This window comes from Triticum dicoccoides, chromosome 1B (genome assembly GCF_002162155.2).
Source record: "Triticum dicoccoides isolate Atlit2015 ecotype Zavitan chromosome 1B, WEW_v2.0, whole genome shotgun sequence".
NCBI classification, from domain to species: Eukaryota; Viridiplantae; Streptophyta; class Magnoliopsida; order Poales; family Poaceae; genus Triticum; species Triticum dicoccoides.
Genome location: NC_041381.1, coordinates 419500466 through 419526550, shown reverse-complemented (window position 1 = coordinate 419526550; position 26085 = coordinate 419500466). Strand labels below are relative to the sequence as shown.

At 44.4% G+C, this 26085-nt stretch overlaps 3 protein-coding genes across 5 annotated transcripts; 1 reads left to right on the top strand and 2 right to left on the bottom strand.

The window, feature by feature from the left end:
- Positions 1 to 1958: 1958 nt before the first annotated feature.
- On the top strand, positions 1959 to 4482 carry LOC119306068 (rop guanine nucleotide exchange factor 3-like). 2 transcript variants are annotated; one of them, XM_037582411.1, is made up of 4 exons: positions 1959 to 2162; positions 2551 to 3246; positions 3348 to 4028; positions 4125 to 4482. In XM_037582411.1, exons 2-4 carry the CDS (start codon positions 2605 to 2607, stop codon positions 4236 to 4238), a joined length of 1437 nt encoding a protein of 478 aa, XP_037438308.1. In that variant the 5' UTR covers positions 1959 to 2162; positions 2551 to 2604; the 3' UTR covers positions 4239 to 4482. The 2 variants fall into 2 exon arrangements, with proteins under 2 accessions (XP_037438308.1, XP_037438301.1); XM_037582404.1 differs by having other exon boundaries at positions 2548 to 3246.
- A 495-nt stretch (positions 4483 to 4977) lies between these two features.
- Positions 4978 to 10081, bottom strand: LOC119338682. Of its 2 annotated transcripts, none has more exons than XM_037610951.1 (7): positions 9546 to 10081; positions 8886 to 9108; positions 8371 to 8426; positions 6700 to 8281; positions 6479 to 6606; positions 6150 to 6393; positions 4978 to 6037 (listed from the first exon to the last, which is right to left on the bottom strand). In XM_037610951.1, the coding sequence occupies exons 2-7, from the start codon at positions 9040 to 9042 to the stop codon at positions 5487 to 5489; spliced, it is 2718 nt and encodes a 905-aa protein (XP_037466848.1). In that variant the 5' UTR covers positions 9043 to 9108; positions 9546 to 10081; the 3' UTR covers positions 4978 to 5486. The 2 variants fall into 2 exon arrangements, with proteins under 2 accessions (XP_037466848.1, XP_037466852.1); XM_037610955.1 differs by having other exon boundaries at positions 9550 to 10081.
- Positions 10082 to 13877: 3796 nt separating this feature from the next.
- LOC119338670 (branched-chain amino acid aminotransferase 2, chloroplastic-like) lies at positions 13878 to 24042 on the bottom strand. Its single transcript, XM_037610943.1, has 10 exons — positions 23808 to 24042; positions 23461 to 23552; positions 23131 to 23305; positions 22845 to 23021; positions 22616 to 22747; positions 22222 to 22320; positions 16228 to 16344; positions 15418 to 15513; positions 14542 to 14654; positions 13878 to 14369 (listed from the first exon to the last, which is right to left on the bottom strand). The coding sequence occupies exons 1-10, from the start codon at positions 23916 to 23918 to the stop codon at positions 14249 to 14251; spliced, it is 1233 nt and encodes a 410-aa protein (XP_037466840.1). The 5' UTR covers positions 23919 to 24042; the 3' UTR covers positions 13878 to 14248.
- Positions 24043 to 26085: the final 2043 nt, after the last annotated feature.

The window sequence follows — 26085 nt, the reverse complement described above, 5'->3', positions numbered from 1 at the left end:
TCTCCTTTCTTCTCGAGTGTATGTGCATGTATTTAAGCATTTTAGTTTGTTCTGTTTAAAAAAGAAAGTCTACATTTCTTTAAGAAATACATGATACTGAGGATGAACTATGAGCTAAACAGCCAGCTGATTCAATTCTCAAGAAGAAAATTTAATTAAGGATGTGCCTAGGTCTCAGTCGACTGAGACTTAACCAAGCATCAATCAAGTGATATAGTACATAAGAAAAAGAAAAATTAAAAAGAAAGTTTTTGCACGAATCTCCTTGCAAGATCAAAAAAATATTGCATCAACTGAGACATAACAAAATCTCAGTCGACTGATGTTTAGCAAAACTTTTAATTAATAATTCATCACAAGATTACTTCGTTTCTTCTTCAAATTTCTTTCATACAGTAAGAAAAAGTTAGACCTACCGTGTCCTTGACCTCCGCACCGTCCATACATGATCACGCCACGGTTTCGGAAAAAAACTGTCGTGCAAGGGTTGAATGGAGCTTTGGCCACTCTGCACGCAAAGTTAACACTACTACAGCTAGCCGCAAATAAATGAACATTTTCATCTTCCATCGCATAAATCACGCCGCATTAGCGACCTGCCCCTACTGCTACTATACTGCACCGGTCCATCGCCCTGCTTGGATTAAATTTATACTATCATGAACGTTTACCTATAGCTTAGCCGTACGTGCACTATCATTTGTAATGTAACCAACTAATCTCAATCATCCTCTCTGTTGCACGGCCCGCTAGGCCATGGTAAACCGCTCTTTCCAGCTCACTAATAATCTTACTGTCCCCCAATCATTTGTGACACATGTGATGTGGTTGTGATGCATTCTGTCTTCTAGAAAGAAAGAAAAATCTAGAGAGCCCACATCACTATCGTGCCTTGCAATGTGACTGACCACTAACATCAAGAGCCTTGCAATGTGACCGACCACTAACATCAAGAGGAGGTGGAAGGAGAAAGAAGGGGAAGTGGGACGAACGACGGTGCGAGGAGGAGGACGGCAATGAAGTGAAGCGAATGGAAGGGAAGATTTCACCTTTTACCCCTAAGTTTCAATGTGACAACACTTACCCTATTTAGTAGATTTTTCTTTACCTTTTTAGCACAAGTATGCTTAAATGGGGTAAAATGTGGCATAAATTTGCTTTAATGGAGCGAAATGCGAAAAATCTGCTAAATGAATAATTGATGTCACAAACGTAAAACTCAGGGATACAAAGTGCAATTTAACTCAACATGGAAAGTTGATTTTCCACTGCAATGCCAAACAGAGCCTCGGTGCCTAAAATGTCCATTTGTAGTTTTGTAAGTTGCAAGGTTTTTTCGTTCACTTTTCTGGATCAATGTATTATCTGCGATATTTCTCTGTCATTTAAACATGTATTGTATGGTATAATGCTTAAAATGTGTAACTAGAAAGCATACTAAGCCAGCTTGGAGTGGAAATTCCTGTGTCATTTTCCCCTCTTCTTTTATCTGTCCAATATACAGAATATTATACTACATCACAAAGAGTGAGTGTCATCAGGTTTTCGCCCCATGGCTGGTGGTCCGTTCCAGGATCATCATGCGGTGGGTTTCCTGATGATGCGTCAACTCGCTCCCCCCCTTTTCAGTCTCATTTCGCGCAAGGTTTGTCCGGTTTTGGGTTAGTTGGTAATTCGGATACTAAGAACTTGGATATAGACTGATATATTTCCGTTGATTGTAAAATTAATGGAAAGGGGTTGTGAGCCCGGTTGGAAAAAAAAACATCACAAAGATTAGCAATGATCCAGCCCACCAATACCATGGTTGACTATCCCTTAATTTCAGACACGCAAACATAATCCTGCCCCGATTTCTTTAGACAGACACTTCCATCCCACGACCAATAAAATATAGAAAGAAATCGAGTCACTAATCTCTCCAATGGCATGACCACTTTCCATGACCAAGGAAAAAACATACCATCCGTTGCTCACATTGCCGCTTCTCCCCTCTGTGCTCTGCCATTGTTGAGAAAGAGAAAAAGGGAAACCTGCCAGAGCAGAGAGAAAGCTGATAGAGGGAAACATTTGGAGAGAACACGAAGAGCTTTTCTTCTTCCAAAGCATTTGGCAAGGACAAGGAGATCATTGGCTTAGGGATCAAATCAGCGGCACAAAAGGTACTAATTTGCTTCCCCTTCCCATTTGTTTCCTTTGATTTGCATCCAACAGCCAAGAAGAATTTGTGGTGGAATTGCAAAAAGGCGTGCTTGTTTTCTTCCCATGCATCTAAAGAAGATTCAAAAGCAAAAGCATTTCATGGCTACTTTCTTGCGATCTGCATGGCATGCTCAACTAGCCATGGATTGGTATGGAGTCACCTCGCCATCGTCTAAAAAGCAGCAAATCAAGATGTTAAAAACAAGAATGAATCGCTCAAATTTCGGGAAATGTGTTTAAATTTTGTATTAAGCGCACAGGAGTTCAAATTTTGTCCGGTGCTCCCATTTCGATGGATTTGTCGCGCCATTCGCGAGAATTCACCGGGACCCTTTCCTTATAAAGCAGGACTAGCTAACTGTACTGCACGAAGGGAGGAAGAAAGGAAGGAAGCCAATAACCATGGCTGACAGCAGCAGCAGCCCGTCGGTCTCATTGTCCGACGAGAGCTCCGAGGCAGAGGCGCAGTGCTGCTCGTCGTCGTCCACGGCGCCGAGCCTGCACGACACGGTGGACTTCAGCCGCACCGCCTCGGACGTGTCCACCTTCTCGGAGCGCAGCGTTGACCACAGCGGGCCCTTCGGGACGGCCGCCGTGTCCAAGCTCATCGGCGGCCGCGGCTCCCCCGCCGCCGCGCTCAGCCGGCTCAGCATGAAGCCCCGCGCCGACGTGCTCGACCGCCGCTCCGCCGAGGACGAGCTGGACCTGGTCAAGGAGAGGTTCTCCAAGCTGCTGCTGGGCGAGGACATGTCCGGCGGCGGCAAGGGCGTGTGCACCGCTGTCGCCATCTCCAACGCCATCACCAACCTCTACGCGACGGTCTTCGGGAACTGCCACAAGCTGGAGCCGCTGCCGGCGGGGAAGAAGACCATGTGGAGGAGGGAGATGGACTGCCTCCTCGCCGTCTGCGACTACATCGTCGAGTTCTACCCCTCCACGCAGCCGCTCTCCGACGGCACCCGCGTCGAGGTCATGGCCACCAGGCCAAGATCCGACATCTACATCAACCTCCCCGCCCTCGAGAAGCTCGACGCCATGCTCATCGTAAGTACAGTAGATGATCTTTCTTCCGACGACGAGGTGATGATCTTTCATTGTTCCGAATTCTGATCAGTGCCAACAAAATGTGTCGTTGACATGTGCAGGAGATCATGGACAGCTTCCAGAAGGCGGAGTTCTGGTACGCGGACGCCGGGACGAGGTCGTTCGGGTCGGTGACCTCGTCGTCCTCGCCGTCGTCGTCGTTCCGGCGGTCGACGACAACGACGACCCAGCGGAACGAGGAGAAGTGGTGGGTGCCGGTGCCGTGCGTCCCGGAGGGCGGGCTGTCCGTGAAGGCGCGCAAGGAGCTCCGTCAGAGGCGCGACTGCGCGAACCAGATCCACAAGGCGGCCGTGGCCATCAACAGCGGCGTGCTGAGCGACATGGAGGTGCCGGAGTCGTTCATGGCGCTGCTCCCGAAGAGCGGCAAGGCGAGCGTCGGGGACGCGGTGTACCGCGCCATGCACAGCTCCGACAAGTTCTCGCCGGACTACCTGCTGGACTGCGTGGACGTGTCGTCGGAGCACGAGGCGCTGGCGCTGGCCGACCGGGTGGAGGCGGCCATGTACGTGTGGCGGCGCAAGGCGACCGCGAGCCACGGCGTCGGCAGGTCGGCGCAGTGGAGCAGGGTCAAGGAGCTCGCCGCGGCCGCCGACGACGGCGGCGAGGGCGGCAAGAACGTGGCCCTGGCCGGCAGGGCCGAGAGCCTCCTCCTCTGCATCAAGCACCGCTTCCCCGGCCTCTCCCAGACCACCCTCGACACCAGCAAGATCCAGTTCAACAAGGTAGCCAATCAACAACATCATCCCACATCCGCATCATCTGAATTTGACACGAACATACATTTATCTGAACTTGACATGGCCATTTTTTGTGTGTAGGATGTTGGGCAGGCGATCCTGGAGAGCTACTCGAGGGTGCTGGAGAGCCTGGCGTTCAACATCGTCTCGTGGACGGACGAGGTTCTTTTTGCCGACAAGGCTGCCAGGAAATAAACAGTGAGCGACGAACCAAACCTGACGGACGGATTCGTCGAGAGAGTGAATGAATGAATGCTCTTATAAGAGCAAAATGTACTTACTTTCGAGCCTTGTTCCCAGCTCTCTGTGATGGGAAACGGCGTAGGTTAGGATGATGATCTTACGGTAACTTTTGTACCGTGAGATTTCTACTACTGACGTAGTCAAGGATTTGTAAGGTCTATATATCTTGCAAAGAAAATATGCAGAGTTTGCCTGACCAACTGTGAGTCCTGTAAGATTTTTTTTTTTGACTTTTTCATCTGATTTCAGGCGGTGTCTGACCAACAGTGTGTCTGATTTGCCCCTCTTTCTTGCTCATCGATCTTGGTGAAGCTAAGGACCAAATGAGATGCTTGCTGCTTGGTATCTATGACTGTCAAAAAGCTTGTTATATATCCTTAGACGACCCAAACATCCAACCTAATAACACAAAGAATAGTCAGGCACATTCATGACCATGCAACTTGACTCGCTGAAAACCTCAAGTTTAGTTGAATTTACTGCGATAACATTAGAAAGGTTGATGATCAAATGCACTGCACTTCTCACACACACACACACACACACACACACACACACGCACGCACGCACGCACGCACGCACGTAGTTGACACCCACTTTGAGTAACAGCAAATACAGATAGCGCACATTTCTTATCCAAAGAAACAATGCGTGGTCCAACTTAACTGAAAAGACAACGGTATTTCGCAAATTGAAGAACATGCAGTGGCATTTGATCTGTCATATAGTATTATGGTAACTGTTACACATGTGTGATTCTCGAAAAACTATTACACATGTACACACAAACACAACGAGAAAAAATATACATGTGTGATCACCTCTGATCACAATGTACAAGAGGAAAATCCGCAAAACCTTCAGACTGCTGTGCATTTTAGCTGTCCAAGAGGCATGGCTGTGACAGGCTGCCCAAACTTCATCTAGTCTAGACAAGCTGCACGGCTGGGAGGTTTGCAGGTTGAAACTTCCGCTGTCATGCATCAGAGGAGTTTCTTCCGCTGCAGTTATACACACTTCGACGAGCAAAACGTCGTTGAAGTTCACACTCTCATTACTTTACTCGCACGGGCCAAACAAAACAGCCAGTGTTATTCCGCCACGTAAAATGGTGTTATTGTCAGCATGAAAACATCTACAGTTATACCTACTGTATATGCCCCTCACAAAGCACCACCGACAGGGGACCTGATCAGAGCTTCAAATCCACAAATCGAAAACAGCCTCATCGATAAGTTCGTCTAACACAAACTCCCATATCTCCACAACGATACCTTCAGTCTTCGACCGAATGTCCATCCATGTCCGAACTTCGAAATCCTTTTTTATTGTATGATCTAATGTACTTGGAAAACTATGTCGGAGGTAATCATCGACATATTTGTCAACTTCTGCGACGAGGTCTTCTCCCATTGGAGGTGCCCGTATGTCGTGTTTGAGAAACGACAACCAAGAAGAGAGCCTAAAATATCTCTCCTGGATCTCTGTTAGAGCTTCGCAGATACAGTCAAACAGAATTTTCAGATCGTCTATTTGATCACCTTGATTCGGTAGTTCTTCCAACAGGCAAGGGCTGATTAATTCATCCTCCAGATACCATACCTCTAAATTCTGTTCAGCACATAATTCTGAGAGCTCCAAAACCAACTTTATATAGTCTAACCGGATGCTCTTGTCCTCCCAAAAGACCTTTAGATCTGATTCGTTATCTGGGAAGTACAGGGCTCCACGCAACTCTTCATGCAGATCACCTGTATGTCACAAAAGGGTTAAGTCATACAGATCTATTTGAACAGATTATTTTTTACTGGGAAAGGGGAAAAGGGTTACATATATTTATGATTTTATGTAAATTGGGCTCACATTGTTTAATGTTTTCGCATTCAGGATCTGCAACATCTTCATAGAATGAATCAAGAACAGACACAGGACTGGGCTGTTCTTGCTTGTCATGGCTTAGCTCGGGGGAACAATCTGAGATAAATTTGGCCGATGCTCTTGGTTCAGGTGTTCCTGGTTCTTGCTGCTCCAATTCAACAATGCTCTCAGGATAGCTCAACAAGATTTGAACAGGTTCTTTTCCTTGCTCTGCTTTCTCTATCATATCCTATAAATGAAACATGTGACGTTAACATAAATAATATCGCAACAAAAATATGAGACAATGCTATGTTTTTTTTGGGGGAGCTTACTGGCTGCGGGCTATCTCTGCATAGTTCTGCTGAGATGGATTGTGTGTTGCATATTGTTTCAGAACAATCTATTTTGCCAATTTCTTCAATACATGTCGTGTCTACCACATCAGTAACATCTCCTTGTCCTGCACAAGATTCTAGAGTTATTTCTGTTTGATGATAAAAAAAAATGCACCACTCAATTCAACCTGATGATTCATGCAACTATAGAAGGTTACCTTCTTGTGGTTCTTCTTTCATGCTACATTTGTCCTGAACAACCACCTGATCATCAACTGCTACAGTAGGACAATGTGCAGTGTTGCTCAGTGAGTCGTCCCATGATTGACAGCTCTCTTGTGTGGTTTCTTCACTGTCAACCATGGGTACAAGGCAAGAGTCTGTCTCTTCAGGTGAGAGATCAGTGTGGCATTTTCCACTACGGCTATTCCTAGGAGATGACACATCGCAGTGAGGGAGCGAAAGCATTCCTTCCAGGGATTTTGAGACCTGGGCTGTTGGATAGTTGCCGGACTTATTGTTATCCTTTAGCATATCTGTTAAATGCTTCTTAGCCTCCTTGTAGAAGATAGAATCATCTTGTGGCACTGCTATACGACCACTAATTTCAGTCTCGCTGCCATTTTGTTGCTTTTGCTTGCTGCTCGTTGAAGGTCTGGCGATGTCGTTCTTAAAATTTGATGCAGATTTGTCTGCCAAGCTCCCTTGTGTGTGATACCCAGAACTCTTCTTCGTTGCAATCATGGAATGCCAACGTGAAACTCTTTGAAGGTCGTCTGCAGGTGCTGCATTTCTTTCTCTTCTTGTCTCACCAGTCACAATTCTGAATCTCCTCCTGACTTCTTTGATTGAAAATTTTGAGGTTTCCCTCCCACTGTACTCTGGAGTTTGAGAGGTACTAGGTTGCTGATGTAAATATCTTGCACTGCTTGTCACTGTCTGATCAATTCCTTTTCCTGGATTTGGCTTCAGAATAACTATTTTGCTAACAGGCTGAGATCCATTAATTCCTTCTGGCAGCATCTGCTTTATTTTCGACTTGTCTTTCCTCCAGAAGAACATATGTTTGCTCTCCTTAGCCTGTGCCGGTGCAGACAAGTCATGATTTGAGCCTCTTGTCTCTTCAAGGGAATTAGTTTCTCCAAGATTTTTATTGGGCTCTAACTTGGTTGTCAATCTACTGTTTTGGTGGTTTCTGATATTGTCCAACATATGTGAATTAGGCTTCTGAAGCACCTTCAGGAAAAGTTCCTTGTTCGAACCCAGTATCTCCAGTGCATCCTTGAATTCCTTGGACTGAACTGTCCTGCTGCTAGAAATGCCATTACCACCCAGTAGCTTTTCTCCCTTGCTCTCTTGAGGTTGCTCACAATCAATATTGGATTGAAGATTGCTTAAGTCATTAAGCTTCTTATGGATTAGGGACTTCAATGAAGGACACAATTCACTATTACTCTTGCAATCATCATGTGGACATTCATTGTGGCACCTATAAATCTCACCTAAGAAGCTTGCCAAGACAGATTCGAGATCATATTCACTGTGGTTCAAGCTCTTGGAACCCTCAGAATCCACTGATCCAGATAAACGAGACACGGAGATATCCGTGCTGTCATTTAAAGTTCGTGTTGTGTTATTTGTATGCTCTGAATTTCTATCAAGAGATAGATCATTTCCCAGATGAGCCAATCTTCTCTGAACCTCATTGTTTGGAACTGTCCTCAAAAGATTCACACGCCCCAATTCGTCCTCCATAAGTTTTTTGACGGTTGGTTGCTGCAAAGGGCCGTTTTCTATGTTCTGAGAAAACAGAGAAAGTAAAATAGAACCGCTTTAGGAAAACCAATGTTTCTGTATGGATCTTAATTTTCTTGGTTTGTTTAACTTACATCATCTTTTTCTATTTCCTCAAAATCCCGAGGCCTCTTCCCCAAGTCCCTTCCGTCTGAAAAAAGAAATATAGTGTCCATCATCAGAATATTGTGCAATAGCATAACAAGTCAAGAGAAAATTCAAGATGCACATTCCTTTGCTGAACTATCTGAACATCCATCATTTACTATTTCTAGATTGGGCATCAGATGCAGTGACCGATCTTCTTTAACTCAACCTAAAAGTAGGGCAAGGAATGACAAAACAAACTCATCCAGCCACACAGGCCGCACTTCTAAGCTATAAGCATAATTCTGTGAGACAAGCCAGTGAAAGCAACCGAGCAAAATGATCAACGAAGTGATAGCATCAACATCTCTTTTGATTTCTTATACAACTCGTTGTGTGGTTTTCGTATACAACTTGTAACTTTGCTGGACAGGTGACAGCATCTGAAATTCAAAAGCAAGCTGAAACATCTGAATTTGGTACCAGCAATGAGCCTGTGATGAATAATAAGAGATTGTTTTACCTGTGATCTCCCGGAGCTTATGCCTCCCGCCCGCCTGCTTCGCGTCCATCAGGAATCTGGGGTCGCGGCGGAAATAGACCATTCGCATTAGGCCCCAGACGCAGCCGACATTGGTGTCGTCCTGCGCCGCGGACCGCCTGTTGCTTCGCTTCCCCATTTCAGAACACTCTGTTGTTTCTTTGTCTCTTGTACTGCTTCCTACAGTTAATAATCTCTTGGGTCACTGCACGTAGATCAACACAAGTTAGCAGCCGGATTTTTAATGGGGAAGGAATGGTATCTCTCTGAACTCTGAAGACAAGATGAGTAGACTGGGACTGTTCGGCCGCAAAACAAGGTAGATTGGCAGATATCTGATGAATCCAATAACCAATCAAGCTAGTACAGTAAATCTTAATGAATCAAATGGAAGTTTCTGATAAAAAAAAAACTTTGCTGAACAAATCCAGCTGATTATCAGCTACTCAACAAGTATATCTGACAAGCTCACATCTTGTTGCAAGCATGAGAAGTACTCAGCAGACTGTGAATTGGTTAAAACTTAAAACAAGAGGGGAAATGAACCCAAAGAACGAAAACGAATCCCAACCAACAGAAAACATCGCAGATCCCAACCAACGAACACACCCACCCATCCAAGAGAGATCACGGGGAACCTACCTACCTGACGAATGAATCACGGATCACGACCGGGGAGAAGCCTCAGCAGCCGGCCGCTTTCCCCTTCTCCCTCCGGCCTCTTCTCTCCGGTCTCCTCCCACATAGAAAGAAAAGAAAGAAAAACAGCCAGCTGGAGAATCGATCCTCACAGCGTCGCCCGGGTTTGGGTCGGCCCTGCGCTGTCGCCCATCCTCTGGCTTTGGGCGGGCGGGGGAAGAAAGGAATCGGTGGGCTGCTTTGCTCTTGTTTTCTTTTCTTTTCTTTTCTTTTCCGTGGAGCGGGAATCAGCTCGCCCAACCCAAGCTACCCCTGCCCCGGGTCAGCGTCGGCTCCGCTCCGCTTTGGTTGCTTCCTTGGTGGAAAGGAAAGGAATGGACTGGAACGGGACGGTGCGGATGGATGGAAGGGAGGGAGCGCACCGGGGCAGGGCTACGGCACGGTAGCAGGCCGCCCACCACATGCCACTTTCGGCGAGTGCGCCAGCATTTTCTCGCTCGCGCGGAGAAAAAGCGGAGTGGAGGTAGGCGACGCCTGCAAGCAAGCTGGAGGCGCTCCTCTGATCTGCTAGCTTTGTCTCTGCACTGCAGTAGTACTAGTATATTCGAGTAGTAGTACTCCAGTATGAGATAGAGTATTGGACAGAGTGGTCTTAAAAAAGAGGGAATTATACAGGCTGCGTTAACCAAGAAGGTGATGATTATCGGAGGGGTTTTCGACCTGGAAATCTTATTCTCTGAAATACAAACGGGGTAAACATGTGCTCGCAACCCAACCCAACCCAACCCAACCGCGCGCGTGAGGGATACCGTCATGGTTATCGGATAACGATACCGACGGTGATAGTTTGTTACCTATCAGCTGTCTCAGACCGCCGGCTTTTATATTCCCGGGAAAGAAAAGAGGTGCTACCCTACTGCCGTCCTCATCAACAGTTGTGGTCTGTAGTTGTAGTTTATGCACAGACAACTTAACACACTGTTTCTTTGTTTTGCCAGCGCTATTAGCAATCAACCAAACTGCTAGTCATGTGGTGTGCTTCACTTTAGCCATCTCATTACGATAATGTGTTTGCAAAATTTCTTTTAATTACCTCCAGAGTAGTATCTAGACAAAACTCATTTTGAATAATACCGTTTTGGCATGTTCAAATCTTCGGTTGATGACGTTATCTGGTGAGGCGGGATTTGATCAAGGTTTAGGGTCGTGCGGAACATTTTTGGTTCGATGAGGTTCCATAGAATTTTTAAAGAAATGTTTGTTTGGTTCGTAGGATTATAAATAGTACTAGGAAATACTCATATGGTCCATTTTGCATGCAATTTTGAAGAAAATTTTTATATTGAGGTAAAACTCGTGAATTTTTCTATGACAATTATACCATGTACCTGATGATGTATCAAAGTTCCTGCATTTTTCTACAATGCAACCAAACGGTTTCTATTATGAATTCTTGTGTTTTCAATTCATGTAGGTTTCAACATCGCGTGCTATTCCGAACAAGCTTTTGGAATCATGCGAACCAGCTAGACCCATAAGAGAGAGGATTTAAGAACGCTCTTCAGAGGCGTTTCGATTGGCAAGATGCTTAAGGGCGTACAAATGTTTTGTGTTGTCAGTCGGGGAGTTCTCATGATATTAGCTTGGCGAGTGGGCCACAAGATATGGTGACTTCGTTTTGCTGATGCTCCTTGAGTATAGGTTCTAGAGTCTGGTGTGAAAACTCTAGACCTGATTTTGATTGGTTATTTTGTTTTCTTGTTGAACGTATTGCCTCGAAAACGGATCGAACTTGCTTTACGTGGGCAAAATCCATGACGAAGGTAGGATGTCGTGACGACGATGCTCACAGGCCTTTCTCTTCATGGAGGCGTGGCTTTGGAGAACCTTCCGCCAACAAGGGTGATTGATATTGGGGGTTTGCTATTGTGTCTTGTTGATTGCTTCACATGCATGTTGAGGTCATGCCATTTTATTTTTCTTGTTTTTTATGATTGTTGGTCGTGTACACCCTCAATATATCGACAAGCTCTTGATATTGTATTATTGCAAATACTAGTTATGTTTCATATCAACTTGATCTAAATCTGTTGTCCATAATTTACATGTAAATAGAAGAACAACACCAGTTTAGCCATAGAAAGCTAGCATTACTGGACCATAGCTTGGGAATAGTCCCTTTGTTCACAAATATAAGATGTTTTACCCGCAAAAAATAAAACAAAATATAAGATGTCCCAAAAAATTAAATCAAATGTATATAAATATGTTTTACTGTGTTTGCTCACTTATTTCAGTCTGCATGTAGTTCATTTTAAAATATTCAAAACATCTTATATTTATGAACGACTTGTTTCAAAAAAAAATGAACGGATTGGGTATGTCCCAAGGCCAGTTGATCTATAACACGGGGCAGCTGATTGTTCTTTGTAGAACAGAAATAAACAAAAAAAACAGCGCTCATTTCCCAAGAACCAAGATGCGGCTTGTTATTCAACTGGCACTAGCTACTAGCTAGAGACAGGAGGTAGTAGTTGAGATGGGATCTATCCGGGTGGGCCTGGCAAGCAGTGAACTTTACACCTGCAGTCTGATTCAGAGAAGGAGCCAGGCCCAGCTGCCAGTAGCGGAGGCACTCACAGACTCACTGTTGCAACAGCGGGGTCGTTAGGTATAGGTCAGGAACTTGACACTTGGTTAGTTTCCCCTAATGCTACCTTGCGTTGCACGACAGCGAGTGCGGAGTGCCCTAAACCCAGACGCATCTGAGTCAGATGGCAACTTTTTGGCATCGCCTCGCCGTGTTTGGTTTGCCTTGCGCGATGTCATCGTCGATCCCGCGTGGTGTCTGTTTGAAGACACCCTATTTGCCATTTTATTCCTCTTGTCCTGAAATGGACATATTCGTGGATGGATCTCACGGTTTTCCCCTAGAATAACATGGTATCCTCCGATGGAACCATCAGCTGTAAAATCGTGCGATTCTTTTTTCGTTGGCGGGTGAAAAGGGATTTTTACAAAGGTCAGCGACATCACCTGGCCATGATCCCAGCCACACCACCGCGCGGCCCTCAGTTCTACCGAAGGTAGCTACATACTCCGATGGCCTCTGTTTAACTAGTAGTACCAGATGGTTATCGGTGCCGGAAGGTTGGACTGACTAACAGATGGGGATTTATTCAGAAAAATGTAGCCTCTGTTTTCCTCCGATGGCCTGTAAAATTACAGTGGTACCATTTTGCAGCGGATATGTAATAATGTAGGCATGTGCGCCTTGGGAGTTGGAAGTTTTTGGGCTTCCATTATGTAAAGCGAGCGCCGGGACGACCCGTCAAAAAAAAAAAAAAAACAGCGCCGCGACGCGTCGATGAAATTTAGTGCGGCATTGGCCTGGGTAGTACTTTGGGAGTACTGTACTGTCCCTGTGTACGTACAGGTACAGCTGAGCTGCTTGGGATGGGATGGATATTATTCCCGATCTGTACCTACCCAAATCGGGAAACCTATTTCAGCCCTTTATGTCACTGGATGGATCGGACTCACATCGACTAGAGGTGGCGGAAGTGGATTGCATACATTCAATCGGCAGGATCCTCTTTTTTTTTCTTGACATGTGTTGGGTAGGATCTTAACTGCACCTATCTCTTCCGGCTGTTTAAATTGGATCTTGGAACGCAGACGCACATACTGCTCAGTCGTCAAGCCTGATAGGATCGATCTTCAACCCCAAAAAATAGAGACAGGTGGTGCATACTGCTCAGTCGTCGAGTTGGGTAGGATCTTCAAACTAAAAAGACGGTACGTACCAGACAAAGCAAAATGCAGCGCGTAATGTTGGTGTTAAGCCGAGCGTCGGTGGACCCTGTACTGGCTAACACCGAGTTACTTGCATGAGGGTGGGGTAGTAGGGCAAGCGCGTTTGTAGTGCACGTAGGCAAAAGTCGCTGTCGATTCGGTAAGCGTTTGGCATGAGCATGATGATCGTCATCATCATGTACTGCTACGTGCTAGCTACGTCGCCTCCCGTGATGAACGTACGGTCCAGATGGATATTGCCCTCCTGGTATCGATGCAAACAACTATAGGACAGTCCATAGCATTTCCTCTTAGAACGCAGGGTGGGCACACGAACTGTGGATTCGTAGCGACCGCTTGTGATGCCAACCGCCAAGTCCGTCCAGCACAAACGTGACAGCCTAGCTATATGAACGGGCAGTGATAAAGGGCACCGGCCATTGTGCAACATTCGCCAGCTTGGATTTTCGTCAAGGTCGTGTTTCTCCTTGAACTCTTTTATTGGCAAGGAGCAGTACATCATGCTACTGCGGCACACCAAGCTCCAAGCTCTTATTCTTATTATCATCACAAACCAAGCTACTCCAATGTCCTCGAGAAATAAACCAGGGCACTCCATATGGGCAAGTATAAGGATTTATCCTACTTTACATCGCTCACTAGTCACCACAAAGGCTACGGTTTCCAGTTCCACAACATTGATAAACCTCAAAAAAGGCGCATACGCGGAGAGGCTGCGCATCTTATGCGCCACCATCCACAGATGCACACTGGGACGCCACTTGGGCAGAGCCTACTACAAAACTGACTGAAGATACACAAGACCTTGCAACCCCATCACATCATGTTTTAGTCTAGGCCGAGAACACGATGAACCCATCGGCGCGATGATGGCTGACAAAGATTGTTGGCTAATTCAGTTGCACGGTCCAGCCCATGGGGTCCTCCACCTGGCCCATCTGGACGCTTGTCAGCGAGGTGTACAGTTGCCGAGACACCGCGCCGACTCCTTGGTTGCCAGCATACTCTATCCTGCAAAGCACAAGCGAAGGAGTGGGCATGAGATCTCGTGTGCTACTGTGGTGGAACTCATGGAGGAATGAACATCCGAGTTCGTTCAAGAGACAAGTTGGATTTTGATCCAAGGACAGACACGTTTCAGCAAACAGCTCAGCTCTCGAGGAACAAACAGAGGTAGTTTTACCTTTTCCCTTGATATGTAATGCTACCTACGGGAGACACTACGACGGCGGTCCCCGTGCAGAACACTTCGTCGGCATCGAGCAACTCATCCACCGACACAAGCCGCTCCTCAACCTTCCAAAAAACAAATGCATGCAAAAGTGTTAAACAGAATTTGACAACAAGCTTTCAGATATTTTCAGTAGCAGTTTCAGAACAGTATTTTGCCTCTTCTACTTGGATCCACGTCGCTAGGAGAAATGAGCTATATTTTCACGAATGTATTATTCGTACAAGAAAAATGTCCGCTGTTAATTCATAACGGAAAGTGAAGGATTGAGGAATACGATTAAAAAAACATGGATGTACCTAATGAGAGTGGATTTTTGGCTCCTAAACCCCAGTGATAATTTCTTTTGAAAAAATTACAAAGTGCATTTACAAGCTAAGAATAGTATTTCCACATATACATGTTAAAACCCACCGTGGATCTACAAATCTTAATGAAAAATGCACTGGACAAAAAGATAAATATGGTGATCTATAATAGCAAATAGCAGTGCTACCGTTTGCTTCTTCGTGCATCGCACAAATGGAAGCTCTTTCATGATTTTTTTTAGATTCATAGACTCATGGTGAATCCTCCTCCAATATACAGCTGGTTTTTTGTGAATAATTTTAAACTTGCAAAGGCACTTCAAAAAAATATAAACAAAGGGATCCTGGAGATTGGGATACAAAAGCAATTACCAGTTTACCACTACCTAGCACACTTAAATATGCTCACTCTTCATTGCACAATGCTATAGTTAACTGCCAACCACCGGAAACTATCTAGACAAACTGATCGGCAACATAACAATCTCGACTTTCGATTCATGGGTTTGACAAATAATACCTGGAAGCCTTTACTCAGAGCAACATCAATTATACTTTTCCTTGTGATGCCCGGCAATATTGTTCCTTTTATTGCTGGAGTTGAAATAACATTGCCCTGGTCCAAATAGCAAGAAAAGAAATAAGATTAAAGTTACAAACGACATGCATAAAATAGACAAGAATTGTGCTAAAATAACTGTTTGTTATCAGTCTCATCATTCTGATGATGGCATTGTTCTGCAACATTTATAAGAAACCAAGGTGATAGGTAGACAACCATGCCGAACCAAACAGGTGTAGATCAGCCAGATGGTGCTATATCTTAAGGAACAGTCATGATGCTGCTATATTACTAGGATGTCCAAACCGTTATCTATGAAATAATGCTCATCTGTTGACGGATTCCACAAGGTAATCTGTTAGGTATGAAATTTATTCCTTTATCAGCTAATATTCCGTAAGTGGAGGGGCCATGCTAATGGGTGTTGCTAACAACCACGTGCTCATAAAAACCATAATGTTTTGGTTTCCATAGTTGATATGGCAGACACATGTGCTTAAAGCCAAAAGTATTTTGAAATTAAGATATCTACTCCAGTTTAACAATTCCGCAAATAATTTAGTTTTCACCTTTTTTTTCCTTTTACGTACGAAAGACAAATATGCCCTTTAATCAAAATACGTTAAGTTCGAGTAAAGATGGTACTAGGATATCCAGACATCTAACCACAGTAGTAACTTTCAGAATTAAGCAGTGTTACCTGAACTGATTGAAGATTATTTTTATCCAAAATAGCAAGCATATCTGACAGTGACAGCGATGTCTTACCTTCACAACAAAAATATTACACGAAGATACTTCTTCAAGATACTTTTTCTCAACAGCATCCAAGTAGAGAACATCAGAATAACCTTTCTCCTTTGCAATCTTCTGTGCCATCAAGACCTATGCAACATAAAGGACACATACTGATAATGAAGAAGCCATGAATACACAAGTTCAACACAATTAGCAGAACCTTTTAGCAGAGAAGATAGCAGAAGATGTTTATGATTACAGATTTCAGCTAGTGAATAGACTGGCCATTCCAGCCTTATAACCCATCGCATCTATATTCTATAGGCTTTGACCACAATATAAACAACCGGAAGATAGTGGACTTGAGGATAGATGAGCATTCACAATCATAACAAATAGGCTTTACCATTATAACACATAGGCTTTCCAATTCCAATATGTATTCAATCCATCAACATTTTTTGTAGAATCAGGGGAGAGAGGGATGGCGGCTGGGATAGAAAGATGGCCTGGTATTGTATTCTATTGGAGTTAGGGTTTCCTGTACAAGGGGGCAGCACATATATAGGCTGCAGGGTTACATGGGCCACATGGGCCACATGGGCCATAAGCGCGCGCACACACACACACACTGAAATACAGATAAGACACAGCCCAACACTCCCCCTCAAGAGGGATGATAGATATCTATCATGCCCATCTTGTCACAAGCAAGATTGTTCTCCCTGGTTCCCAAACCTTTTGTCAAACAATCGGCGACTTGTTGTCCAGAGCTCACATGAGTTATCTTGATGATTCCTGCATCCAGTTTCTCTTTGATAAAGAATCTGTCTATCTCCACATGTTTTGTTCTGTCATGTTGCACTGGATTATTAGCAATGCTGATTGCAGATTTGTTGTCACACCACACATTCAGAGGATCTTGTCTGAGCACTTTCAGCTCAAGCAGAAGGCCTCTTTACCCATAACATCTCACTCAGCCCTTGAGACATTGCCCTATACTCAGCTTCTGCAGTTGATTTTGACACCACCGGTTGTTTTTTGCTTCTCCATGATACCAAATTTCCACCAACAAACACACAATAGCCAGAGGTTGATCGTCTATCATCAAGACAGCTAGCCCAATCAGCATCGCTATAACCGTCAACATTCAAATGGCCATTACTCTTGAACCAGAGTCCCATACCAGGGCTGCCCTTTAGATACCTCATGATTCTATAGACTGCATCAAGGTGTCCACTTCTGGGGTCATGCATATATCTACTTACTACACTTACTGCATATGTAATATCTGGTCTAGTGTGACACAAGTACAGAAGTTTGCCAACCAATTGTTGATATTTTGCTTTGTTAACTTGTTCACCCATCTGTGCTGTCAATTTGTGATTTTGTTCAATGGGAGTTGGGGCTGCTCTACATCCAAGCATTCCCATATCACTTAGGAGCTCTAAGGTATACTTCCGCTGAGACAGGGCTATTCCCCTCTTTGATCTTGCAACTTCGATACCCAGGAAATATTTTAGCTGACCAAGATCCTTAACTTCAAATGCTTTGCCTAGGCATTTCTTTAGTCTTCCAATCTCCTCTTCATTGTCTCCCATTATTATGATGTCATCCACATATACTGCAAGAATAGTAATCTGTTGCTTGGAATGTTTATAGAAAACAGTGTGATCTCCATTGCATTGTTTATACTCCATACTGCAAACTGCTTGCCTGAACCGGTCAAACCAAGCCCTTGGCGATTGCTTCAAACCATAAAGAGATTTTCTCAATCTACAAACCTTCCCAACAGTCCCAGGTGTAGAAAGTCCAGGAGGAATTTCCATGTAGACTTCCTCTTGTAGATCTCCATGTAAAAAGGCATTTTTTACATCAAGTTGGTGTAGTGGCCATCCAAAGTTAGCTGCACATGAGATTAGAATCCTCATTGTATTCATCTTTGCAACTGGGGCGAATGTTTCGTCATAATCAATACCATACGTTTGGCTGTACCCTCTGGCTACCAGTCTTGCCTTGTAACGCTCAACCTTACCCTCAGGATTCTGCTTCACTGTGAAGATCCACTTACAACTGACTGCCTTCTTCCCATATGGAAGATTTGCTAGCTCCCATGTTTTGTTCTTTCTCAGGGCCTCCAACTCTTCCCTCATGGCTTCACACCACTTTGGATCTTGTCTTGCTTCTTTCCAGTCTTTAGGAACAATCACGGCTTGAAGTGATGCGACAAATGCTCTAAATGAAGGTGATAGGGCTTCATAGGTGACATAATTACTGATGTCATGCTCAAGATTGCCCTTGCTCAAAGTTTTCCTTGCTACTTCCTTCTTGAGAGCAATTGGCAGGTTAGGTGATGCTTCTTCAGTACTTGAATTTTCATATGACTCCACTTCAGATGAGCTTCCTGTCGCTTGAGTTTCTTCTGACTGCTCCCCCTGTTCCATAGTTTCTTTTGACTGCTCCTCATGCACTTGTTCCTCCACACCTCTCTTCCTTCTTGTATACACCTGAGGATTCCTTTCCTCATTTGGTCTCTGCCACCTCTGCTGTTCAGCCCCATCAACTACAACTGGAATGAAGGATCCCACTATTTTCAGGATTGGTATTGGCTGCTCCTTGTCGCCATTGGTGCTGCACTCACCACTCAAGTTGCACTCCCCCTCTTGACCACCCTGCATAGATTGTGAGTGGTCAAGTTCTTCGAATAAAGTGCTGAGATCTGTCTTCTCACCATAGAAAGGCTCAGATTCTCGAAAGGTGACATCCATACTTACAAATGTGCGCCTTTCAGCAGGACTCCAACACTTATAGCCTCGCTGCCCTGCAGGATATCCAACAAATATGCATTTTACAGCTCGTGGATCCAGCTTTCCCACTGCTGGTCTGTGATCTCTAACGAAGCAGGTGCACCCAAATAACTTCGGAGGAACTGAGAATTTGTTCTCCCCAAATAGCATCTCACATGGGGACTTCATACCAAGCATTTTTGAAGGCATCCGGTTGATCAGGAACGTTGCAGTCATGACAGCTTCACTCCACAAGAATTTTGGCACATTCATGGTGAACATAAGTGATCGAGCCACTTCTAAAATGTGTCGGTTTTTCCTTTCTGCAACACCATTCTGAGCAGGGGTATCTGGACATGATGTTTGGTGCATTATGCCTTGTGCTGACAGGAAACCTCCAAATTGCTTGTTTACATATTCAGTTCCATTGTCAGATCTGATCACCTGCACCTGCACATTGAATTGGTTTCGCACATAGGCATAAAACTCCTGAAAACATTGGAATACCTCATCTTTATGTCGCATGAGGTACACCCAAGTCATGCGAGTGTGGCAGTCTATAAATGTCACAAAATATTTCATTCCACTAACAGAAACAACAGGACATGTCCACACATCAGAGTGAATCAGCATAAACGGGGATATACTCCTTAGCCCCTTACTCAAATGTGAGATTCTTGTGTGCTTTGCATATTCACATGCATCACACACAAGCTTACTCTTGTCTACTCCACGCATTACATCAGGAAACATCTTACTCATCTTATCAAAAGCCATATGCCCCATGCGACAGTGATGGATCATCGCCATTGTCTCACTTACTCCAACTAGTACAGCCAAAATAGGACTAGCACCAGACCTAGACACATCACGATCCATATACCACAATCCACTACGCCTGGTTCCTGTCCCAAGTTTCCTTCCAGTCATCCTCTCCTGAATCAAACATATTTTCTTATCAAGAGTTATTCGGCAATCTATCTGATCAATCAAAGCACTTAGAGAAAGCAAGTTCACAGGAAAAGCTGGAACATGTAATACATCAGATAATTTAATAGTGGGTGTACATTGAACTGATCCAACTCCTTTAATCGGTTGTGAGGTGCCATCAGCAGTTTGTATTGTTTCACAATGTGTAATTGGGTACTGAGTATATGATTCAAACTCAGTTGAGGTACCCGCAACATGCTTGGATGCTCCAGAATTTAATATCCAATCTGGAAGGAAATCATGTGTGGATATAGATGCATTTGCAAAGTTACCTTCCCCTGTGTAGACAAAGTGGGCAAAGTTCCCGAAGGTGTTGTCCTCCTGGCTTCTACTCTTCGACTCCCCTTGAGAGGTTGTTGACGTCCCTTCTTCTTGCGTTGCCAAGTTAGCCAAGTTTGCTTTGAAGCCACTGGAATAATTCGAACCCCTCGAGTTACCTCTGCCTCTAACTCCCCGGTATCCACCTCGGCTGTAACCTCTTCCCCTACCACGTATTTCTCTGCGTTGTGCTGTGCAATTGATGCTTATGTGACCTTTCTCTCCACAGTTGAAGCACTCTCTTGTCTCCTTCCATTCAGACACAGTAAATGCTGAGCGAGATGCATTCGCTTCTCCAGTCCTGGTCAACTTCAACCTGACCTCCTCCTGTGCCATTGCTGCAACTGCCTCCTCAAGCGAGGGGAGCTTTGGCTGATGAAACAACCCAGCACGCCTTCCTTCAAATTCTGAGCTAAGTCCCTTCAAGAATTTCATCACTCTCCTACACTCTACCCACTTCTTAGTAGCAACTATACATTCTGAATGTGGTAACTCCAGTGGATCATAGTGGTCTAAGTCAGCCCACAAATGCTGCAATTCTGCTACATACTCCATCACCGACTTATCCCCTTGTTTTAGCTCATTTACTCTATCCTCAATCTGCGCCATAAGCATTATGTTCCCTTTCCCGGAGTACAATGTTTCCAGGGTTTTCCATACCTCTGCTGCATGGGGAAGAGTCTCCACGGCTGCTGCAATGGATGGGGTCAAGGAGTTCAGCAGCCATGCCACCACCAGAGAGTCAATGACACTCCACTTCTTCCACTCTTCACTTGCCCTGTTCGCCGGTTCATCTACTTCCCCTCTGACATAGCCTTCCAGCCCCTTTGTCCTCAATATTAGCAATGCCCTTCTGGACCAGCTTAGGTAGTTTGTGACCCCTTCCATCTTGATTTCATTTGGCATCAGTTCTATTTTCTGTATCACCTCAGGCTGAGGAACAAGCACACCTGGGGAAGCCACACCCTCTGCCTTGACAGTGATGAGCTCAGCTAGCTTCTCCAACGCCTTTACCAACCCCTGGTTGTCCCCCATCTTTCCAATCTTGAATCACACCACTAGCAACCTCCAGCAACCACTGCTCCCCACTTTCACCTCTCTACTACCTCCTCCCCTCAGATCTGGGATTCCACCTCTCCTTCTTCCACACAAGCCTTCTCCTCTCAGACAATCGCCAGCAAGCACAACCAGCCAACCACCATCACCATTGCTGGGATTGGGAACCCAAGCTCTGACACCATGTAGAATCAGGGGAGAGAGGGGTGGCGGCTGGGATAGAAAGATGGCCTGGTATTGTATTCTATTGGAGTTAGGGTTTCCTGTACAAGGGGGCAGCACATATATAGGCTGCAGGCTTACATGGGCCACATGGGCCACATGGGCCATAAGCGCACACACACACACACACACTGAAATACAGATAAGACACAGCCCAACATTTTTTCTAAAAGCTAAGTAGAAAATGTTGTAAATTTGAAGTCCCAGTAGAAGAATTCAATGTGCGTGTGAATGCTACTACAAAATAATAACTGTAGAAGTGACTACGACAGATTTAAAGGGTAAAGATGCATGGTATAATTATCTATGTTACAGTATTCCACTTTGAAAAATATCTCCAACGACATTATTCCATTTTAACTTTTCAAGTGTATGCTATGCTTAAGCTTTGTTATATCAGATTTAACAGCAATAAAATAATTGCACTGATGGCATAGCCTATTTCAATCAGAACATGGTATTGTTCTTTTGTATTTTGAACTTTAAACACTGAAAGCCCAAAATCATCAGATAAAAACAAATCAAGACGTCAGAAACATAAATATAAAAAATTCAAGATGCAAAGTCAAATTCCTACAATGCATCGCAAAGTTGTTGTCGATTCAAGCCAACAAATCATAAACAATGGACCTAAAGTTAACAGCATAATTACCGAGGCATAATTCCCAATGGTCTTAACACCTCCAGTTCCACCAGGGGTGGCCCGATGAAACTTGTCTTCAACTATCAAATTTATTGGCGCTAATCCTTCCTGTAGACATCACTGAAAAAATTGAATGGGCACTGAAAAAACTAAACGGGAACAATCATACATAAATGAGTTGGAATTCCACATCTGATTCATGATTAGTGTATCATCAATCAAAAAGGCAAAAACAGTACTACAAATAAATGAAATTATAGTCGCTACATAATTTCTAGTCCGAAATATGTTGCCATGCAAAGTGGAAAGTACAACAATGTATATAGCCCAATTGTTATTTTTATTTGGGGAAAAGTATCTCATGAAAGTAGTGGACAAAGAAGTTCAAACTTTTGATACAAACCTTGAAGTAGTTCCCAACAGGGGAGGCAAAAATAAGGAATGTGTACTCAGGAGCAGGTGCTAGACCAAGAACAGCCCCACTTCCCACAAGTAGTGGCCTAATGTACAAAGAACCTTTACCGGTAGGAGGCACCTGGATGCATAAGATATTTGGTAAATGATCAAATCGCGCACATAAACAATGACATGGCACTATGGAAATGACCCAACATTTTAGATAGACGACTGACCCATCTCTTGTTTGCTAAAACGGTTTGTTTTACTGCATCCACAAATTGCTCAACAGGAGGTGCAGGCATGCACATCCTCTCGGCACCAGTTTGCATCCTCATTGCATTTTCCATTGGGCGAAACAACAGGATGGAGCCATCAGTTTTTCTATACGCCTTTAGGCCTTCGAACAATCCCTACAAATCATAACCAATACAATTTCACAACAAGAAGATTTTGGCCTTCAAAACATTACTACAGTCTGCCAGAGACACGAATCAAGGAGTTTCTACCTCCAATACAAACCTGTCCATAATTCAGGACTCCGGATGCTGGGTTCATTTCTATCGGCCCAAACGGCACCATCCCACCCTTGTCAAAGTTCCCATCTGGCCCGCATTTTGTAGTATACATATAGTCAGTTTGCACGAGTCCAAAACCAAGGTTCTCCCAATCCAAATCAGCAAACTCCGATGTCTGCCTGCCAAGCCAAGGGATTCCCATCAGAACTATTTTGACACGACCAACACATTGCCGTGGACAATCTAGCAGACTAGCACAAGAAAATGTGTGCGCTGCATGGCGTGGTACAGTCTAACAAGACATGCGATGCAGTTCATAGTGGAAATCACATACGTGTAGTTACTTGCTAGAGAAGCCTCGCGTCTTCCCATGCATCGGGCCTTTCGAAGCGGAAGCAGTGACATCGAATAAAGTCGATTCCGAATCTGCATCAACGACAATAAAGTACCGCACATTAGATTATTCAATACACATCAACACAAGAAACAACGACGGTTCCTTGCATTTTCCAATGTTCAACTTTCAGAAATCCTTCCAAAGAAAAAAAAAGGTTTTTAATCCCAGCTTTTCCCATCTAATCGCACATGAGCACATGCTGATTAGCTCCGCTCTCTACGAATCTACAACAGAAAGCCGTATCGACCCGTGCAGAAGAACGCCAGCGAGATCTGAACAAGGACCTGAATAGACGGCGTCGACGGCGGCGGCGAGAGGGGCAGCAGCCGGGGCCGCCGGCCGGCGAGCGGCGCGGCGGCGAGCAGGGTGCCATGCGAGGCTGTGCCGCAATCCATGTTGTATGAGGCTCGCTAATGGAGCTCACGCTCGCTCGCGGCGGTCTAGGGTTTCGCGGCGGCGGCGACGGCGGACGGGCGGGGATAGGTTTGTAGAGGAGGAACCAAGGGAGACGACGACGACTGCCAGATCGGACGGGGTGGTGGCTCGTTGCGCGCACGCAGACCTCCGTGTGATCCATGCCACAGAAGCAGACATTTGGGTCCCACCGCCATTTTGTCCACATGTCAGTGACTCCGTTCTTTGCTGTCTTCTCGTGCTCAGCTAGATAACTAAAACAGGTGTGCCACGTATTGCGGCAGTTGGAAAAGTTTTATCCACATGCTTCTCTAGCCGAGCAACTACACTACACCAGGCGCTGACGGATCTAGTGGGGTGCCCTAGACCGGGAAAGTATCTAGTACTTCCAGGCCTAGGGTGCTCCCGGTGCTCCGATGCGAAAAACATTTTTTTAATGTTTAAAAAATTCGGGAAAAAATGCAGCACATTGACGGAACATCGAAGTCTCTTGTCACAAAATTTCAAATCAAAATTCGAAACATTACTTGAGATACAAAAATGACAAATTTAACATCAATGTTATAATGGGTCAAAACTAAAGCCCAACTTATGTTATGTACAAAATTTTGTCATTTTTGTATCTCGAGCAATGTTTCGAATTTTGATTTAAAATTTTGTGACAAGAGACATCGATGTTCCGTCGATGTGCTGCATTTTTTTCAGAATTTTTTGAACATTTTAAAAATGTTTTTCGGACATTTGGAGCACCGGGAGCACCCCAAGCCTAGGAGCACTAGATACTTTCCCGCCCTAGACCTCATCTCCTCAAAGTTGTATTCCCTCCGTTCCAAATTACTCATTGCTGAAATGAATGTATCTAGATACATCCATACGTGTGACAATTAATTCGGAACAAAGGGAGTAAAATACTAGTACTTCTCAGACTAGCCACTGGGTGCTACTCTCATAATATAGGATGTTTTTCGACACTAGTTTAGTGTAAAAAAAGTCTTACATTAGACTAGTCATAATGATGAGTAACATACACTAGTAACATACACATATCTCTAGACTATATTACTACCTTTATAGTGGATAATAATATAAGTGTGGTAACATACAAAGCTTCATTTATTAGGTTATAGACTCATATTGCATTGGGACATGTGATGTTACAGTAACTAGCTAAGTTACTATAACTACCTCTCTCATCATTAACTCATTGTCACATAAGCAAATTTGCTAAGTTGAACTATTACTCCCACTGTGGCTAGTCTTATGTGACGGAGGGAGTAAAATTTACCAATAAACCTACACGCACGGACAATTACGAAACTTTTACTTATATTAGCCTTTTCAACTAACTAACCTCTTCCCTCCTAGTTTTCAGTCGGGTGGGGCCGCCTCATCCCCAACTTCCAATAAGTCCCCATGTTAGCCAGTCTGTTGATCCCGTGAAAAAATTCCCTATGAACTTAGCATTGTTCAAATTTACTATATACTTAACAATAAATATTTATTTAATTGTTGCTATTTTCAGACTATTTGTTGAGATTATGATGATGTTTAGTGTAAACCTTGAACTGTGGCACTCCAAGTATGTTATTCTAGATCTGCCACTGCACTCGGGCTCCTCAAACATGAAAGTGTGTTACGTCAACTAGATGGGGAGTGAATAGGCGAATTTTATGAATTCTTCACTGAGGAATTTCAGGGTGAGGAAATTCCTAAGCGAAGAACTACTTGCAGCGGAATAAGTACTAAGGTATAAGCATAACAGAGCAACGGCATAGTCATCATGATGAAATGAAAGACAATCACAGAGTACAAGAAGCGTAAACACATGATAACAGGATGAAGACAAAGTGACTGAAGAAATATGATTGAGAAAATTGAGAAAGTCTTCAGTCAAAGTCTTCAAACAGGAATGATCGGGTAAAACAACACATAACCGAGGAAATGGAATGGTTGACAAAATAGAACCAGTAGGCTTGGTGAAGACAATGATTTGGTAGACCAGTTACAACTATTGTGACAGTTGTACGTCTGGTTGGAGCGGTTGAGTATTTAAACTCGAGGACACACAGTCCTCACCATATTCTCCTTGAGCTAAGATCACGGCAAATCTCGCCCAATAGTAGTGGTAAGCCTTCAGAGTTGACTTCC